At 35.0% G+C, this 21611-nt stretch overlaps 1 protein-coding gene across 18 annotated transcripts in view; it reads right to left on the bottom strand.

Moving 5' to 3' along the window:
* Positions 1 to 21611, bottom strand: part of LOC128228088 (unconventional myosin-IXAa-like) — a 75920-nt gene that overhangs the window by 7405 nt on the left and 46904 nt on the right. For 12 of the 18 annotated variants that reach the window (XR_008259886.1, XM_052939179.1, XM_052939194.1 and 9 more), the window contains 17 exons: positions 17877 to 17993; positions 17035 to 17055; positions 15560 to 15731; positions 14852 to 15019; positions 11901 to 12005; positions 11245 to 11519; positions 9294 to 9407; positions 8522 to 8758; positions 8037 to 8142; positions 7230 to 7306; positions 6016 to 6108; positions 3483 to 3678; positions 3200 to 3319; positions 2267 to 2504; positions 1688 to 1826; positions 1275 to 1390; positions 869 to 1005 (listed from right to left, as the gene is read on the bottom strand). Coding sequence is in view for 17 of the 18 variants with exons in the window: in XM_052939179.1 (XP_052795139.1) it covers positions 869 to 1005; positions 1275 to 1390; positions 1688 to 1826; positions 2267 to 2504; positions 3200 to 3319; positions 3483 to 3678; positions 6016 to 6108; positions 7230 to 7306; positions 8037 to 8142; positions 8522 to 8758; positions 9294 to 9407; positions 11245 to 11519; positions 11901 to 12005; positions 14852 to 15019; positions 15560 to 15731; positions 17035 to 17055; positions 17877 to 17993 (2431 nt within the window). In the remaining variant the exon portion in view is untranslated. The remainder of the gene's footprint in view (positions 1 to 868; positions 1006 to 1274; positions 1391 to 1687; positions 1827 to 2266; positions 2505 to 3199; positions 3320 to 3482; positions 3679 to 6015; positions 6109 to 7229; positions 7307 to 8036; positions 8143 to 8521; positions 8759 to 9293; positions 9408 to 11244; positions 11520 to 11900; positions 12006 to 14851; positions 15020 to 15559; positions 15732 to 17034; positions 17056 to 17876; positions 17994 to 21611) is intronic. The other 6 variants (XM_052939184.1, XM_052939187.1, XM_052939186.1 and 3 more) reach the window with 6 other exon arrangements.

The raw sequence follows: 21611 nt of genomic DNA, 5'->3' as shown, positions 1-21611 counted from the left end.
GGAATGAAATGTGACAACAGCTAACAAATGTTGAAAATAACACATCACTGTCTTTCACATGAAAAGTGGTGATAAAAAGCTTTGACCAGGAGAACAAATACACTTAACGAAATATAAAAAAAAAATACAACAATATTATTTATGTGAATAAGAGTATTTCACAATATTGTACATTGTAGAAAATGATAAAAAGCAGACTAAAAGTGAAAAAAAGGTCAGTGATGAAGTCTTACAGATAAATTGTCTCCCTACATCTACCAATTGAGGGCTTAGCACAAGACAAACGTAATTCCTCCTATTCTTTACATGGAGTAACGAGTATTGTGCCCTGACTACTTGGTATGGGTGATCAGTGTTAATAACAGTCCTAGTCTAAAACTGAAATAGCAGGGTATGGTGTCAAACTCTAGGTCAAAGGATGAAAGCTAAACAGTCCAATCTGCTTCTAACTTAAATGCTACTAAAAATACAAGAGCACCGTTGAGCTAAAGCTCGTCTGTTTAAATTCTTCAGTCGCACAAGGGGGACAACTTGACAATTATTCAAGGCAGAGTTACTGGCCTTACTGTACATGGGCGTACAATATCTGGCAACATGCGTACCAAGTTTCAGTTCAATATCTTAAATGGTTTCTTAATTTATGGCCACGGTTGAGGTGTTTGCACAACAATGCTGATGCTGACAAAAACGCCAAGGATTTCACAATACCATGACTATTTCTTTGAAAAACAAATGAGCTAATAAATGCTTTCATCCAGCGACTGGTGTAAGTCCTATCCATAGTGTCTCTCTCAAAGTAAACAATAGCGAAAGCCCACAACTGAGGGTTGGTGGAGAGAAAAACAATGTTTCCTCAATAGGTGTGTACCTGGCGTGTCAAAGGTTGGCTCGTCAGGACGATAATCCACGTCCTCCACAAGGGACTCTACATCGTCAGCAGAGAGCATCTCATCATCCGAGCTGTGTCGATACTCAAACGTGGGCAGAGCTGTTGTAAGATCCTCCCTGAAAACAAATAAGGGAAGAATTGTTGGTCTTCAGTGCACAGTAATAGTATTCCCAATTTTTGTTCCATTTATTTGGGTTTATTTCAGTCTTAAAAGTAAAATATAAATTGTACTTCCTGTTGGGAATAACTCAATTTATGAAATGTACTGTCAATCTTAATGTTCACTTTGATTGTACCTATTTTTGCAGGGAATAATATTCTCAAAGAATATTGTCTAATATTAAATAACATCCAGCTAAGATCAACACAATCTCACTGTACTCACTTCTCCTTCTGTATTGACTGTATATGTGAGGAAATTACACGTTCTTGCTCCTCCAGGATTTCTGCATCCTCCGACACGCTGGCCGGAGACCGGACCTCCGTATGATGACGAACAGCCTGGATAGAGAAGAGACGCTAGAATTGTATATAGACTGGTTACACTTTGAAGTGTTTTGTCCTGCTTAGTCATTAAATTTGTAGTTAGACAGTGTCAGAGTAAATAATTATATATAATACCAGTCGATATTGATTAGCTAAGGTAGTTTCTTTACTTAAAGGCTTATAAATGTGCTTAACAGGTATCTTCTTTTTTCTACAATCATTTAAATATTTGATAGAAATGCAAAATCTTATGCTCTTTTCAACTATCATTGTTATTTCTGGGAATCTGAGTACATTAATCAACAAACTCACGGTTTTCTCTCCCCGTATGGATGCACGGACCACTGACAGTCTCTCTGTGGCTGTTTGCTCGGCGGACTCAAGCGTGTTAATGTCCTGTAGCGTCGTCTTCAACTTGCGTACCTGCTCCGACAAAATCTTCTCTATACACCTGCAGAGAGATGATGTGGTTATTACATGGTTTTGATGTGGTGGGAATGTCTTCCACTTTTTTTTACAATATCTTAAGTTTTGCAAAATAAAAACCCATTATTTTTTCATATTTGACAGATGTTTGCAAATGTATAATAATGGGGTCATGAAAAAAACAAACATTGCTAAATTCCCCCCTCCCCACACACACAAAAAAAAGAGACGAATACAAGACTTCCTGAGTTTAAATTGTAAACAAACTTTTTTCACCCATTTATTTCTCTATTAAATCAATTAGAGTAAAATCGGCTCATACACTTCATTTTTTTTTTTTTTTCAAAAGTCTAATACTATATATACGAATCATGCTTTTTTAAAATTAAAATAAGGGAAAACAGTGTGTTCTAAACAAGTAAAATACAGTATGAATGTATTGGAATGCGGCAACCAGACACTCACACTTGCTGTCGGGAGACCTGAGTGAGCATTTCTTGCGCTTGGACGTTCCTGTTGGTGCGCAGCAGGCATGGCGCGAAGATGATCGCGAGACCATTGACCGACATCTTGTTGTTGCGTTCGTGCAGGACTACACGTGCGAGATGGAAGATGAGGCGTTCAAGGACGTCATGGTTCACCTTGGGAATGCGCTCAACCAACGAGAACATCACCTGTATCGCCTCCCGTTCATCTTTGATCTCTGCAAGGGAGACAACCAGTTCATATCACTGCTAATAAAGGATTTGTCCACTTCAATTAACATGATCCTAATCTGATTAAATCTGCAATTAATAATTCCCTTCTTTGTTTAACTAAGGACTATATTGAACTCAAATTCATATGTATTTGTTTGTCCAGTGTAATCACTCCAAATCTTTCCATTTGTTTGAGAGTTATGGATATCTGTAACAGGGTTGGTGGACGTCATGTCAACTGGGAAACATGAATCATTCTTCAACATACAGAAGCAATTTCCATTTTAGAGGAAAAATATAAAAGAAGTTGCCTTAGTGTTACTTGGGCTGTATTTAACAAGCATTTAAAATATATGGTGCAAATCTTACTGTTTCACTTGACAGTAAAATTAATTAAGCGAAATTACACGCTCTCAATGGATTGCTTATGCAAATAGCTATTCGATAGAGCCTTCCTTACCTTAGCAACAACCATTTATAGAAAGCTCTTTAGGAATAAGTTAATCAATTAAAAAAAGCAGGAATAATTAAGCCCCGCCTCCAGAAAGTCTTTTAGGTTTTAACAATTACTTTGTATTTAGCAACCTGAATCAAAATAGTGCCATTCCAGAAGCAAAATTCCAATTTCTAAGTGCTCTTTGCTAACGTACCATTGCATAAAAATTATTAAGGATTAAGCATCGCTGAACTGTTTCCTTACCTGATGCCTGCATGAACTCATCGTAGAGATCAAAAGTGAGGATCGGCTCCGGCAGCTCGCGGAAAAACGTCTTCAACACACTGGTGAGCACGTGCACAGGGTAAGTGTCCATATCAATGTCTGAAATACCAGTTTTTCAACTAATTGAACCACATGTCTTGTATTGGGTTAATTCTATATACCTTGTAAGGTGTCAACATGGCTTTCATAAATCATTTGTTATAAAATCTATTCAATTGACAGTAAATTTGGTCAGATTCCAAAAACAATAAAGCCCACATACCCACAAATCCTGAATCTAACAACATCTTCAGGGCCTTAATCTTGGCTGCGGAGCCCGACTTCCTGTAGATGCCCTCGGTGTAGATCCCGTGGGTCTCAATGAGCACAATGATACGGTCCATGAACACGGGTGTCTTATCATCTGGTCCCACCATTCGATGAAGTGGTACACCAAATACCTTTGTGCCAACTATACGCTGTAACAGTTTGTTACAAGTTAATTGGTTGAAACCATTATCACTGATTATATAAAAAAAAGTGTCTAAAGTTTTACTGTAGATTGCATTCGGAGTAGATTTTCAAGTTTCTAACATTCATCGACTGTCAAAAACAGATGTAAGCAGAATATATAACATAACAAACATGATGACACTATTCTTCAATACCAATATTGATGTCTCTCATATTTTCTCAGAAAAAAGACATACATTAAAACATACGTTTTCACATGACTTTCTACAAACAAGACTTTAGTGACATTGCATGATAACGTTTGAATTTCTGAAATACATCAAGAAATGCCACAATACAATGAAACTAGGTTTTCAATTATTGACAGGAGGCCTTCAGCCACTCGGTAGAAATGCTGTTTCTTTTTGGCAAACAGTTACAAGGTTTAGTTATAATAAATGAACTGTAACTGAAGCCATTTTCCTAGTTTTGTAAGAGTAAGCTTGACCTAGACCCTAGTGGCCCAAAACACAATCCCATGAAAGGGCTCCATTAACTGTTCCTATATACCAAATTTTGGTCTCGATATGTCATCCTAAAATAAAGATATTCAGTTTCAACTGTTTTTCTATTTATTGTAACAGTGACCTTGACCCTATGGACCAAAAGTGCAATCCCATGAAAAGTCTCCAAAAACTCTTCCAATATACCAAGTTTGGTCACAATATGTCAACTCTATCTAAAGATATTCAGTTTTAACCATTTTTCTATTTCTAGTAACAGTGACCTTGACCTTAATTTACTTTAAAATCTTCACTACTCTGGACATTTTATGGACACGCTTGTGGTCTGTAGTAATTCTTATAAATTTTGAGAAAACTGTTACAGCTGTGCTTGTTTTATTTAAATATTAATGCTTTAAAAATTAACAACAATTTTAACAGTGTTTTTTTTCAATGTCAAATTTCTGATTTTTTCGGCACAAAGACATTTGAAAAATTAGTGGTTAATGCTACAAGATACACATATATATACTTGTATATGTACAACAACATGTTGAATTATTATAATCTCTTATAATACATTTCTGGAAATTCAACATTACCTTTGAAAATGCATTAATAAGCTGAAACTGTGAAATTAAAATGACTAGCAATGTTTTGAAACAGAATAGTACATATTTAATAGCTAAGTAAATATGAGCTACATTCATATTTTCATATCAGAATTTGAATCAATACTCCAGAAAACTTAAAAAGTACATAATCGGGTAAAAATAAAATAAAAATGGACATTCTTATTTCACAGATACAAGAGTTTGTGCAGAGTACCCCATGTGAACAGCCTCTGTATAAATGTATGTGAAAAAGAACAGCTTGGTTCTAGAATCATGAACAGAAGAGGTACAATTGTGGCCATAAAACAGTGGACAAAGCCATTTTTGAGGACCTATTGTGTTATTTTTGTGCTTCATGCAGTATAAATACTCATCATTTTGCAAATCCATGAAGCGCATAAGCATGTTAGATAAGCATTTTTCATTTAAATTACATTTTTCCTCTGTCTGTTTTAATTGTTTCTAATATAAGATACAAAGTATTTCAGATAAAAATAAGTAGAGAAATCTATTATCAGCAATCTGTGAAAAGGAACAGTAGTTATTTGAATATCAAATGACATCTCACTCGTCAGAGTGCAAAAAGGAAATAAACTATGGCATCATTACGCCAATGGCTCATGCAAAATGAACGTCAGTTTTTCTCTTTAAGAACTATGAAAGATTTAAATATAAAGATGATTTCCAACTAGGCATGTCCAGGCTTTAATGTCCACGTGTGTATGCATCTATCTTTTCTACTGTGCAGTTTACTAATGGCGGCAACAAGAAACTTAATAATTACATAAAATGTATCCTAAATTTGAAAAAAAGTATCTAGAACACACATCAAGCCATCCTTGACAACACCCAGTATTTTGATACTTGAAGCAATCTTTCTCTCATATTGTTTTAAAACCATCACAGCAAAGGCAACCAAGATTTTTATCAGGCAAAATAAAGGTAAGCAACATTTTGATGAAAGTAAGAACACTGTAAATAGACTTGATGCTGCCTGTCTAATGGAGAACTTCCATCAATCTAGTAGTCTTCTAAGCAAGGTATAATCTCATTAAAAACTAATCAAGTTTTAGTAAAGTTGCCTTACGGCAGAAAAAAAAACAACCCTGGCATTTCTCTCTCAAGGAATAAAAGCAACAAACTTCTAAAGGCTTTTATTTCTAACATATTTTACATTCGATGAAATCAGAATATGAATTCAACCAGTTTCAAGTATCAAAACACACATCCAATATATCTCCACAACCTGAGTCATAACGTTAAGTTGTTGAACGGCGTTATTTAACATAGGTCCGATAGGTGAACCACAACATGAGGGGGGCGGCGACACCAACTGAGGCTACAAAGCACCAAGTACGCAAAAAAGGTTAGAATACACTAAATTTGTGAAAATACTTATAATACAAAACAGGTTGTATTTAAAAGCATGTAGAAACATATATTTCACCACTCTTAATATATTTCACCATTCTTAACACATATTTCACCTTTCTTAAAGTATATTTATATATGAGATCGTTCTTAACATACATTTCAGCTTTAAGAGTATCGGAACTTGAAGCTTACATTCAACAACCAAATTCTCATAAAGCATGACAAAAATGACATAATTATAAAAACAGTATTCACATGCAGGAAGTTAAAGAGAACATTATAAACTCACAGATTTAGTCATAAAATTATACACTTAAGACTGCATTCATGCTTGACAATATTGGTTTCTTCGCCAAAGCATGATAGAAACAACATATAAAGAAATTCATCAAAAACAATGTTACCATATCCCAAGAGACTTTTACCAGTACACAGCAGCAAAATTTAACTAAGAGCTTCACAGAGATTAGAACGCCAACACTTGTCTGCGGGGTTTTTCAGTCTTACAAGGGACAATACTAGTGTATTATTAAAGCTAGAGTTATGGGTTATGTCTCTGACAACATGTCTACAGAGTTTAAGGTAACTACAAATTAAATGCTAATTATTTATCCCGTTCCGCCTCCACTTTATTCCCCCCTCCCCTTAACTTTATTGACTCAAATAAAAATGTTGAACTAGAGTCTGTATTTGTGTATCAGTCCTTTACTGTCTGGGAAGGGCGTTTATTCATACCCAAGGTGTCAATGTATAACATTCACATGTAAAAAAGGAGAATTGTTACAATCATGTTCTTTGTGCATCTAGAAACACATGTATATGGTGCCTTAAGAAAGAGCATGAACACAGTAAACAATGAAAAAGTCATCGAAGAAAAAAGAAAAAAAATCACCCCCACCTCAATTTAAAAAGAATATTGGATGAAAATCTAGCAATTAATTTATATTGGTCTAATCAAAAGGTTGTTTTTTTCTTCTGAAAAACAGAGCAACTAACAACAAAGGTGAGTATTAAAGTCAGGATAGCTAGCCTAAACCCTCAAGCCCCATAGTGTGTACAAAAATAAACAAGTTGTAAGTGTTATACCTGGTCTGATATGTCCGAGCCCCGACAGATAGACAACAGCTTGTACATACACTTCTTGTGGCACGTCGACTTGCATACTGGAATGTTTACAGTAGGTTTTGTGTAAACATATGAGTAAAAATTTGACATACACGATGCAACAAGCAGAAATGAATTTTATTTTAATTTAAAAATTGAAAGTTTTGGGGATCAGCTCATAAAATATTTTATAAGAAACCTACCCTTAATGTACAATGGACCTTAACGTGAAAAATTTGTCAGTTTTCTGCTCATCACTCTCTGGTTTGAGCTACCAAATATTTCTTGAATAATGGGCTTTTGCCTTGCCATACCTGAACCTGTTACAGTGCTCCAGCCAGGATTTGAAAAGGGCAGGGTGCAAGGTCAAAAAGGGCACTTTCAATGATCCTTGATCAGGCACTTGCAAGGGCCAATGTTGAATTCTTATTGTGTATTTGTTGTAATTACTTTCAATCCTAATAGTTGGTAATGAATACCTTACCTGTTTTCTTTAATTTAGTGTCAAAACTATTTATATTTATTATTTTCATACTTATTTCTGAAAATTGACTCTGTCAAACAAAAGGGCACAGCAGGGTGTAGTAAAGGGCAGCAGGGTGCTTGAAAAGGGCAGCGGGGTGCCCCACCTTGCTATTTAGGCCTAGCTGGAGCACTGCTGTTATGGTCAACCTGTGCCTGGTTTAAAATATTGGTTATCTTTGGGAAATAATGATTAAGTGAAGAGAGCAGTAAAATCATGCGGTATATACTCTGTATAATTCCAATATGACATCAATATCCATTTACCTTGACAGACATATCCCTTCTCAAGGGACCAGATGATGTTTGAACACATCTCACAAAATGTTGGAATCCCGAACTGCCCTTGAAGGAACCGGTGACCTTGATGGTCCTGAAGAGAGGGGGGGAAATATAAGCAATAATTTCAATAATAAGAAGTATTTCCTTCTCTTGTATTTCTTTTAAAGCCATCAAGGTACCCAAGATCTCTTATCATAACTATTGAGTAAATAATAACTATAGAAACATTTTTCCAATGCCCAAAAGAGATTAAGTTTAAGATTGTGTTCAAATTGGTTAACGGGTAATATGTTGAAAAATCATTCTTCTCTGTATTTATCATAAGAAAAAAAGTGTTCGCACTATGCACTCCTTTTGATTTTTATGAAAAATGAAGAAAGAAAAATATAATTTTTTTCTTAAGTGCGCTCTCTCAATTTTTTTATATTTAAAAATATGTGGAACAAAAAATTGACTTGATGTAGCCTTACTATCACATCTTTGTCCTTTTTCGCCTTTTCTCGCTTCTGCTTCTTTTTATGTTTGGCTTCTTTTTTCCTCGTATTGGCACTTTTTCTGAACTCGTCTAAATATCCACGGAATGCATTTATACACAGAGTCACAGGAAAGTCTATTGTCACTTGCTCTTCCGCGCAAGTGGCTTCCATTGTGTTCTCAAAGTTCACAAATAAGTCACGGTATTTCATATTACATGGTTTGTTTTCTTCCTGAAATTGAACAGTAAAATAAGTGGGTGGGGTAATGCTGTTGTTAATAATTCATGTCAATATTTGTTTATTGTCGATTGTTTTATGTGCAGTATATAGATGAAACTTAACTTATGTAAAGCTTTAACTGACAAAAATATTATTAAAATGCAAACACTATTTTCAATATTATTAAAATGCAAACACTATTTTCGGGTTGAGCTTAATTCATGTGTCATAAAGGCGAGCAGGTCAGATTTTTCTAGGTACTCTTACTCTACTGCTCACAAAACAAACCTGAACATACGAGTCATCATTGATTTTTACAAACTGTCAGTGCTTTCACTAATTTTCTAAATCTAAATATAATTCCCTTACATGCACGCCAAATGTTACATTGGTATTTCTTTTGATGGACAATGTGAATCAATTATTTTTTATTCCAAATGCAAATTTCATAATGAGAAAATTTTCCCAAATTGTCCAGGGTCTTTTTCCAAAATGGACTGAAAACGGCCTGTGAAGACATTTGGAACACCCTGTATATGATTATTACCTGTAGAAAGACTGCGAGATGTGACTTAAGGTCAGTGTGGAATGACTTGAGACACTTCTTGAACACAACATCAAACTGAGACTCCCGCCCTGTCTCTTTACACAGCTGGCTTATCTGGAATACACGATAAACTTCATTAGTTAAAAGTTACTTTAGAGACTTATATTGAATACAAAGTCGAACTGAGACTCCCTCCCTGTCTATTTACACAGCTGGCTTATCTGGAATCAACGATACATGTAAATATCATTAGTTTAAACTAGGGATGCAAACGAATATTCGATCAAACGTTTGATATTCGAATGTTATAATCGGTATTCGAATATTAGAAAAAAAATGTTGAATAAATGGAATAAAAAACCTTTGACCTACAAGGCTGCTATTGTGTATATAGTTCGTTTGTCATGTTTTTACAATGATTGGCCCCTAATGACAGAGGTGTGAATGTGATGACAATACACTAAACACGCGTCATATGTCATTTAGGGACATATCGCCAGGTACTATAAAAAGTCCCCGTAATTTTACAACTGGAAAGTTGTATCCCGTGTATCGGTGCTTTACACCAAGCACGTTAAAGAACCAAGAGGTCTCTTCGCAAAGAGCTAGGGTATCGCACCCGGATCTCTTGTATCTCACTCTGTTTCTTCAAGTAATCCAATGTCTGGACTTGACTGTGAATTGCTGTCACTTCTATCTCATGTCACTTATGGCATTTAAACACAATTTAAGTCGTGATGGCGTCACAGCAGGGTCAAGCCATAATGCAGCCAATGGGCACGGGCAGACCTTGATAAACTCAGATAAACAAACAACTGGCAATCTGACAAATGACACCAAAAAAAAAATTATTTTCGGTAAATTTAAATGCATTTGCCAATTAAGGATTTAAGGAATCAGCCTTCACACTAATGTGCTGTCTCGGTTGCAAATTAAGCTGTGCAACATTGCTCAAATCGCCGTGATACTATGTATGGCATGTGCTACAATAATGTAGTTGTAGCTGTTAACTGTTTTCCATGTTTCGATGCACTGTTCTTGTTTTGAAATGTAACTGTATAGTATAGCGTTTAGGATATATTTCCTCTATTGATGTACAATAGAAGAATCAAATTCATATATGTTTTCATTTTATTATTTTACTAGTTCCCGAGTTTGTTTGGTATATTAGGTAGAGGTCTATCCCAGAACGAGGCTGCTCGTCCTATGGAAAGACCCTCCATTGGCTCATTACGCCATGTGATAAGGAATCCATCTAATTTCACATTGTTTCACAAAATGAAGGCAGCGAAATTATTCGATTTTGATTTTTGATTGTTCATAATGTATTACCTTTTTTCTATGTAAAAATGGGGAATTTCAGAGGCTCATTTGGGGAAATCAGGGTCCGACCGGGTACTTGCTACGACAAAGTAGGATTAAAATGCCTTGGCTATTACTTAAGCGAATGATAATAATAGTTTACTACACTTTCTAAAAGATGTATTTTGGTTATCGAATATTCGATCGAAAGAATTACCGAATATTCGAATATCAATTTTGCCATTCGTTTGCATCCCTAGTTTAAACTAACTCAATTTGAGAGACTTCTTGAAAACAAAATCAAAATGAAACTGTCATCCCATCTCTTTGCACAGCTGGCTTATCTTGAATACTAGATCATACTGAAATGAGAGACAAACCAATTTGATTTTCCGCAAATGGGCAAAATCAACAGTGTCAAAGTAAATGCTTAAACAGTGTTCCCCCACCCACTTCGTTAACAACAGCATTCCCCAACCCAATTCATTAAGAGCATCCCCCACCCACTTCATTAACAACAGCAATTTCCCACTTTATGAACAACAGTATTTGCCCAATCCACTTTATCAATAACAGCATTACTTAACCAATATCTTTAAAAACAGCATGACCCCACCCATTTCATTCTCAAAAGCATTCCCCCACCCACCTTCTCATTTATGAACTTGTCTAGCGCCTGTAGTTCCCAGGTCTCTTTGATCACGAATTCCTCAGGGTATTGCCACTTCGTCTTTCCCCGAATGTGTAGGTCTGGGGGTCGACTATTCTCCTTATCTTTCTCGCCTTTCTCCTTCCGTGTGCGACGTTTTTTCTCGATTGCCTTGCCTTTCTCATCCTCGGGGAAACCAGGACTAGTTTCCTGCTGTGGGGATTTAGGGGACAGAGGATGGTGATGGAGATGTGGTAGAACGTTGATCCCTCCCACTGCAAGGGGGAGATAATGAAGTTGAATAAATTGTGTAAGAATCTTTATGTTTAACATTAAGTTACATAAACAAAGCTGATGGTCTGGATTAATATGAAAAACTAGAACATAAGAACAGCTAATAAATCTAATACAAAAAAAAAATAAGCAGACAGATCATGATATTTCTACATAAAAAAAAACATAATTTGTTCCTTTTTTAACATTCATGATATTGATAAAGTGATGAACATCTTGTTTTGTAAGTAATATGAAGAATCGAAACAAAGTAACATGCAAAGTCAAGCAGTTTGAAGCAGAACCAAATAAACTTAATTTTGAAAAAAGACAAGTCAACTAATAAAGGTTATTTCTTTGTTAAAACATGTAACAGATCTCACTAGAGTGTAAGCTATGCTTGGAGACAGGTGACGTCCTCTGTGGATCCATTTCATCGTCACTGTCCTCTGCCAAAGAGTCTTTCTTCTTCCGACCCCCGCTACCCGCTGGGACACACAGAAAACAGGATGTTAAACAGACGAAAATGCTAGTTAGACACCCAAAGGTCCCATCTCATCAGAAAAAAACATTGCGCAAGAAGATGTAATTTGCAAGTTAGACATGAAAGTATTGGACCCAAGAGCACCACTGAGCATATGGAAATGCTCGTCTGTTTTCAATTAAAAAAGGCATTTCATGACAACTATTCAAGTCAGAGTTATGGGGCCTGGCTACGACACATGTGCACATTGTCTCCGGCAACATGTGTGACAAGTTTCATTTGAATATCTTCACATTAATTCTTAGTAAAGTCTAAGGCTGAAGTTTTTGCACTATGTCAATGACTACAAGGCAATAATAATACCTCATTTTTTTTTCTAGGAAAATCAGATGAGGTTATATTGCAAGAAAAATGTTTTTAATACATACTGGTCTGATTGTTTAGAACTTTGTTAACATCAACAACTAGATAAACAACATCATTGTTAACTTTTAAAGGTTAAAAATTCTATTACACGCTCCTATATTTGAATACAGCTGAAACAGGTATCTCGATTCTTGTTAGAAATACTGCAGATCACTAATGTTTCCATTTAAATTCCAAAATAATTAAGATTTAAAAGTTAACAACAATGGCCTGATCGTTCAGAACTTTGTTAAAGTTAACAATGGGATTAAAGACATCGTTGTTAACTTTTAAAGGGGAAATATTTGACGATGTGTTCATATATTTAAACAAAACAAGTACAGCTGAAACGGTTGTCTAAACTCTTGTTAGGAATACTGCAAATCATAAGTGTATCTGTGAAACTTACAGAACAATATTTATTTGAAAGTTAACAACGATGACGTTAACAATGTTATTAACTTTAACAAAGTTTTGAACAATCAGCCCAATGATGTTAATAGTTTTAAAAACTAAAATGAAGGTCTAATAAAATCAGCTAATTGTATTGATCTAATGATATTTTGTTGAATACTCTTCGACAAGAAGGCATTATACAACTTTACTAGTTTAAAGGGTTAGAATTCAGTTGATAACACATACACTGTATCCATTTAGTATGTTTTCTAATCACAACCTCGTTTTTACAGAAAAAGTTATAACATAATTATCACAAGTTAGATCGCCTGAAAAAACATTTAACACTGAATAGTGGTTTCCAGTATTACTTTGAACATGTAAAATACACAACAATTACACCAAAACCTTTTTCTCTTACAAAGAAACATAGAACAAAGACCATGTCGTTTTATCACACATGTGTGTATTACATTTGTTACTAAAAAAGTTCACAACATTACTGAAATACAAAATAATATGTCAGAAATTTTCAAAAATGCTCTCCAACAAGAAAATGTTGGTTTATACTTCAGAGAGAGAGAAGAGTAGCATTTACTCAACAAGAAAGAGGCATCATTCACGTAACATGTACATGTATATAACAAGACGCATCATTCACGTTACATGTACATGTATATAACAAGACGCATCATTCACGTTACATGTACATGTATATAACAAGACGCATCATTCACATAACATGTACATGTATATAACAAGACGCATCATTCACGTAACATGTACATGTATATAACAAGACGCATCATTCACATAACATGTACATGTATATAACAAGACGCATCATTCACGTAACATGTACATGTATATAACAAGACGCGTCATTCACGTACCTTGAACATGTATATAACAAGTCAACAACATAACAACAGTGAAACAAACAGAAACTGAAGAGAACTTGGGCAAAAGAAAGCAAAAGTAAGAAGCGGCAAATTTTGTTTCTTTAAATATCACCATAGAAACCTGGAGCTATAAGAGCATGCCTAAATCATTGGTATTAAGACAGGGGGGTCAGATTTCTCAAACTATTTTCAACTTGTTAAAGCGGCTAATACAATTAATAACTAGAGCTATTACAGGAATGATGAGACTACCCCTGAACGCAGCCTTCACACAGGATGATATTTATTGATTTAGGTAGATATAAAAGAAAAGTACTCCAGTTGAAAAAGGGGAATATCGTGACAATTTTTAACATGTGTGTATTGTCCCTGGCAACAGATGTACAAAGTTCCATAAGAATACCTTTATGTTTTTTTTTGTTATGGTCAAGGTAAAAGTGTTGTTACTAACAACACAAGGGATAGCACATTTCCTATATTTTTTCCTTTCATAAACAAGATAAAACACTATTCAAGTATTTTATACATAATTTACTTTTTCCGCTTCACAGCAAGACTTGTCAAAAGCTTAGCATATTTCAATGCTGCGTTTAATCTTTATCATTTCTATTGAGTGAAGAACAGTTGAAAAAAGAGCTATCATGCCTTTCTGAAAATGTGCTTGCGCTGATATATATGCAGTCATTTCAAAATACATTTTTTAGTAAAGTCAAAATACAAAAATATTCATTACATGACTCCTTTATAAAAATCATATTTGTGGAACTGGCAAACATCTTTACTGAAACAAATACTTTATGTAATCTTACCACAAACAAACGGGAACACACGATCAAATCATTTGACAAAATGTGATTTAAAAATCATTGAGTGAAAGTGTTATAGGAATGTTGAAAAGGGAAATTGGAATTAATCAAACCATCAAATTTGATTATTCTTGCTCAGAAAGGTGACACTTCATTCTACCAGAGTTTTGCCAGTATTCCCGGGCATTAATAACAGGAAAATAAAAGACTAAATAATTATTGTCAAACTTGACAGAAATGACTGCATCATTGAGTCGGCAAACTAAAGTGAGAAATCAAGGGCAGTAACTCAACATTCAGGAACAGGAACTGTTGCATAACTCTGGCATTCATTAACTCACTCTTCATATCGCGTAGCAACTTAATAGACGATTTTGTCCGTCGAAGCAGAGTAGAGGAAAATGATGACTTTCTCTTTAACGAGTCCGTATAGGACAAGTTTGAGGCACTAGGGAAACTTTTACATTCTCGTAAAGATTCTTGCGGAACGCTCCAGGGATAGGGAGGTACTAGAATTACACATTCAAGTTTTTACATTAATTCTTTTAATTTTCGATGCAGTTTTGGGTGTTTTTTTAATTATTTCAAACAAGTTTTAAACACTTAACATTACTGACAACAACAACAGCCTTTGTCTGACAAATTTTGCACAAAACAAGCAGAAAAGAAAGAACAAAAATATCAAAAAAGTAGCGTACTTTATGATCAAAATTTAAATTATAATCGAAAGAAAAAAAACAAGCTACATGAATTGGTATATAGATGTTAATTAATGGAAAAAAAATATGCTAATGCGTCACTTCGTCAATGAAAATGAGATATGTGGATAAAATGATGATTTCATTTTTGCAAGGTTTTTGTGCCTCATAATCAGCCAATCATAGATATCATTACATAGTTTCGAAAATGTTGATTTTAATTTTACACATTAATAAAAGTGTGTTTTGTAATGCTCTTAAAAAAAGTGTTTTTTTTTTCCGTTTCATGTTAACCTCAACAGGTCTCATTTTCGCAGATGACCTTGCACATTACAAGTTCAGTCTACCTACCAACAAGATGTTTTGCCTTGTCTCTGATATGTTTGAGTGGGCTTCGGTACACATCATCAGCTGACGCAACCTTCAGGGAATCTTGCGGACGATCGAGAGGTTTCCGTAACGAGTCTTCAATATGCTGGATTTGTTCCGGTGACAAAGATGAACCAAGACTTGTAGGAGAATCCTGTGGTTTAATTGTACATAATTTATAGTAATGAATGGATGAACAAAATAATGTAATAATTATCTTTGAAAATAAACATGTTGATTAATCCTTCACCAAGAAATGATTACCTATCCCAAAATCAATGAACTATCACCAGAACATTCATTTACTTATTAATACAAAAACTTCACCATATTTTCTGTGAAAAAGTTAAAGATACAAGGTAGCGTCTACCAGACAAACGTTTTCAAATACCAGTGCAGAATTCTAGCGTATGAGGAAATGCAAGGTGCTGTTGCAAGATGGTGCATTTTGGAATTTTGTGCACATTTAGGAAACATAAAAACAAAGGAAATAGTTATCATTTTACATTTCTCTAAATCAATAGAAAAGTTCATGCTATTATTCATGTTATCAAAAAGGAAACAATAGGCAGATGAAGATCATTAAGATCAATACGTTCATTCCTTTAGTTGTTTTATTGATAATTAATCAGTTGAGTCATATAGTTCAAGAGGTTCCAGAATGAAACCTGAATGTTATACATGTTATGGGTAAATGCACAGCAATCACATTGTTGGATGGAAAAGGAATATTTCATTTGATTTTTACACAATAACTGTCTACTCAGCATAACCCTAAATTGGTATGGTGTTTAGAGCTCTTCTCTGCTTACAAAGGGAGCTCACTGCATACAGGGATCGATTAAATATTTTTAATATAATAAAATTGTTTGTTGAACTTCTATTTCATAAAAATTACATATTGTTAGTTGAAATTCAAGTTCAATGAAGAAAAAACATTTGAAGGGTAATGAGATGTTTTGACATTACTAAAATTTTCCTTGCCTGATTTAAAAGCAAAAATGTAAAGGCATTATTGCATTTTCAACAATCAATTTTGGTATATTATCGATATTTTATCAATTCCCTACCCAGTGATCTCCTTTGGCGAGCAGAAAAAATCTCTGACTTCAGAAGTACGAACAGATGGCTGTAATTCAGCTATATAATTATTATTAAAGAATTAACTTTATTTATTCTTGTTGCTAAAATGTCTTGTAAAAATCTTTATAAAATTTATGAAGATTTTATATTTATAGGTATGTTTAAATATTAATAGAACATATTTCAAGACTTTGAATGTGGTCACATGACTTTTCCTCATCATATGATTTGCATCAGAGAAGTGATTACTCTTCAGCAAAGGGAAGTAACCACCGTTTTGAAATGTCATATACTCGTTGAAAGCGATAATAGAAATTCCTTTTCCATGGTTATACAGGGATGCTAGGGGACATTCAGACTGGTTTACAACTTACAGCGTACAGTTTACCATCAACCTGTGGAGGGATACTTGGTAATAAATCATTTGCTCCTTTGTTTAAAATTAATTTTTGATTGTGTTTCTTGAAATACTTATATAAACACATACTTATAAAACACTTTTCATTTTTTTTTAAAGTAATAAATGACTTTTTGCAACACAATTTTTAAGGCATATTTTAATTTTTTTAAGAAAACATGCAAAAACTGAACCATGCAAACTGTTACCATGGAAACATATTTAATAATTACCAGAAATCAAATTAAGCGAGATATGAAAATCAGAAAACAATTGAAAAATCAGCATGCTGAGGATTTGGTTATGACTGCAAAAACAACCCACATCTCGAAACCACTGTAGTATGACCACCTTCCCTACGAACCCTGTACATGGAACCCTTGACATTAATGTCAGGCTATACAGCTGGTAAACAGGAGGAAACCGGACTAACTTAACAATCAGTAGTAACTCTACAATATCAAGGGAGACAAACTTTGCAGACTTGTTGGTTAGCACTTGTAATGTATCATGAGCATGTTTCCTTTCCTGTAGTAGATTTAGCCCAGTGCGTGTTCATTTAAACAAAATTCATGAAGTGGCCATTGTGAAAACATGAACTCATCATTGTATTATGTATCTACTAGCAATGATTGTGATGAACATCTTTCTTCATTTAAGTTTAATGACAAGAGAGCAGCGAATTGAATGGCGCCGCATTATGTAATTTTGCTTTACCAACGAGTCTGCGTCACACAATATACTGAATAATAATATGGGTAAGGTAAAACACAACAGCACATCAGATTAGACAACACAACAATACACCGCGGCACACACCAGGTCAGAGAACGACTCTTGCTTTGCGAGGGGCGCTGGTGACATGTTCGGTGGACGTTTTCTCGCTGCTGAGCCCCGACGGACAAATATGACTCCTGGCGACCTACCGTCAGTAACCTGTGAAGACAGGCACCCCGAGGGGGCGGGGTAATGTACATGTACACATAACAGAGGTTAAGTCTGAGTAGCTATGTTTATTTAAATATATATCTTAGTTTCAGGTAAGGGTTACATCACATAAACATACATGTTAACGTATTCGTACCAAACAGATGATTGGAAACCATGCCAAAATTTATTTATTTTTCTTCATTCTACAATGCACATGAAACTGCATTATTTTGAAATGAATGCCTTGGATATTGTTCAGCTTGTTGCACAACAAGGCAGTCAATTTCCAAACAACTGAGTAGCACAATCCATCATTTAAGAACATTAAAAATCACTAGTGTAGAGGGAATTTTTTCAATGTTGGTCAAGATATATTATATTAAGAATGGTAAATTAATCATTAGATGAAGATATTATGAAATTATGTGCCTTAAAAGTGCAAGAAATCAAAGAGAGAAAATAAGCTGTGATATTCAAAACCAAGCATCAAAGAATTAATAACAAGAGGCCCAAAAGGGCCTATGCTCTACTGGCATGGCTTTTGTGGTCGTATCAATCCAGAGCATGTATGTATGGGTAAAAGGCAACAGACATATGGTTTATGTTTTGTGTTTGGCTTACCTGAAAACGTAGCACGTTCAACATCTGAGCCCAGAAAGTATTATAAGCAGATTAGTTCCATGAACTATTTTAATATGTGCCAAGTAAAAGTCATCTGACAAAAAAATGCTTTCAAAGCTGTACTCATAGTAAAAATTTCTGTAGTTTTAAAAGTTAAAAAAAGTTGGTCAAAAGGTCAAAGTCAAGGGCATCCTAGAACAACATTGATCAATTTGAACAAACATTCACAATCAATTGTGCTGAGATGGATGCATGAACACACAAAAAGATTTTAAAACCTTTCCAGATTTATGTTTACCAAACCTGTGAACCCTGGGTGTGGCCAGTAATGACACCAGGTGCATAACTTAAACATTCACAACCAATTTTGTTAAGATGAATGCGCAAACTACAGAACTTAAAGCTAAAAAATGGCCTTTGGGCTTTCAACAAGAACAAGGCAGAGTAATTCACAAAATCAGCTGCAGAAGCAAAAAGCAAAATGTCTCTCAAAATCCTAGACTTGCAAATTGTCTCCCTTAACTCTAGACTTGAATTTACATGTACATGTAAACTTGGCTAAAAATAGAATTCGCTCATGCAGACCTGGCTAAAAATAGAGAGCATTTCTTTAAAACTTTCATGGCCCATAATCTAGGCATTCATGGGCGGATCTGGCTGGTTTTCGAAAGGAACCGAGCTCTAATGGATATCTAGATACTGTACAAGTTTCATTGAGATACAATAAAAACTGAAGACTGTATCGTGTTCACAACCAATTGTTTACACAATAGCATTTTTTTATACTATCAAGGGCCATAATCTAGGCATGCATGGGCGGATCTGGCTGGTTTTCGAAAGGAACCCAGCTCTAATGGATATCTACAGACGCACGAATGCACGACCGCACGGATGCGCATACTACGTACACATTACCATCGCATAAGCTCTTCTGGCCTTTGGCCAGTAGAGCTAAAAATGTTGCTTTATTAACTAGCAAAACAGCTGTTTGCAGAACCAGAATATCTGGTCAGATAAATTTGGTTTGAAGCTTAACATCTATTTCAAATTTTCTCCCTAAAGTTATTAATGTGAATTGTACATGCCTTTATCATGCAAAATATCATGCAAAACTACATGTGTTCAATTTCATGCAAAATATAGATCAATCACAACTTCTTTTTTTTTTCCAAAAAGTATTGTTTTCTACAAATAATTATGCAAAACTCTTTATAAGCATTAAACTGTAGTTCAAGGTTATTGAAGGTAAAAGACTATTAGCATTTAGGCAACTACAATACTTTGGTCTTTTGATGGAACAGGGAAACGCAACAAGCTCTTTTCAGCCAATTCTAAGCTGCTTTCTACATCTGGGGCCGTATTCAATAACTTAGATTAAACTTAAATTCAAGAGTAGAATCTGAGTGTTTCTATTGGCCTGTAGAATTAATTGGCCAATATACTGAATGTAACTATTAAAGCTGCACTCTCACAGATTCAACATTTTGACAACTTTTTTTATTTTTTTGCCTTGGAACAAGCCATTTTTTGCGAAAATCCATGGAAACCAGACAGTTGACAAAAAATTAGATCGCAGAGTTTTATATTAAAGTTCAAAAATTGATGTTTTATGCATTTTTCTTAAACCGTTAGTATTGGTTTAAGCCATAAAACATTAATTTTCGAACAGAAATATAGAAATCTGCGATCTGATCTTTTGTCAGCAATCTTTTTTCATTGGTTTGCAGATATTTTCGCCAAAATTTGCTCTTTCCAAGATAAACTAGAGCTGTCACAGGAGTGACGAATACCCCCAAATGCCGCCTGGACACAGGAATGGCAAACCATTCCTTTGAAAAGAGGCCATAACTCCAAGGTTACTGCACACTGCATCTTCTTTTATCATGCATGTATTGTTTGTCCGGAAACCGTTTTTCTATTTTCGTAACAGTGCACAAAAACCTTTACTCCACTGGCCCCATTTTCAATCACAAGCATTGTCTTCACAGAGGCTGCCTATACAGCAAGTTTCATCACAATATCTCATGCCCAATTAAAGTTATGAAGCAAAAACCATTTTTCTATTTTTATTAACAGTGACCTTGACCTTGGCCCAACTAGCCCCAATATCGAACTTGACCTGTATCTTCTGATGTTACACCTGTGTACCAAAAAATGTTCAAATCCGTTTAGCCTTTCATGAGTTATCGTCCAGAGACCGTTTTTCTTTTTTTAGTAACAGTGACCTTGACCTTGGCCCCACCAGCCCCAATATCGAACTTGACCTGTATCTTCTGATGTTACACCTGTGTACCAAAATTTTTTCAAATCTGTCAAGCCTTTCATGAGTTATCGTCCGGAAACCGTTTTTCTATTTTTAGTAACAGTGACCTTGACCTTGGCCCCACCAGCCCCAATATTGAACTTGACCTGTATCTTCTGATGTTACACCTGTGTACCAAAAAAAATTCAAATCTGTCAAGCCTTTCATGAGTTATCGTCCGGAAACCGTTTTTCTATTTTTAGTAACAGTGACCTTGATCTCGGCCCCACCAGCCCCAATATCGAACTTGACCTGTATCTTCTGATGTTACACCTGTGTACCAAAATTTTTTTAAATCTGTCTAGCCTTTCATGAGTTATCGTCCGGAAACCATGAAAACCGACAGACCGACCGACAGACAGACCGACCGACCGACAAGCTCACTCCTATATACCCCCTCAAACTTCGTTAGTGGGGGTATAAAAATAAAAAACAGTTGTAAAAATGGTATATCTGTGAGAGTGCAGCTTTAAGGCATGTCTAAGGATAAGGATAAAATTTATATTGAATACTGGCCCAAGAATTTAAAGAAGAAAATCTACACAAAATGACGCTAAATAGAAAATTCTAAGCTTGTGCAGTTGGCTAGGGATTGTCCGTAAGTTTAAAGCGTAACTATCAGACACATGTATATTATCAAAAATCTTTCCCTTAAAATATTATGCAATGCAATCTGATAGTTGATAGTGCAGCAACAAAAA

This window comes from Mya arenaria, chromosome 3 (genome assembly GCF_026914265.1).
Source record: "Mya arenaria isolate MELC-2E11 chromosome 3, ASM2691426v1".
Taxonomy (NCBI): Eukaryota; Metazoa; Mollusca; class Bivalvia; order Myida; family Myidae; genus Mya; species Mya arenaria.
This window is presented reverse-complemented; position numbering and strand designations above follow the sequence as displayed.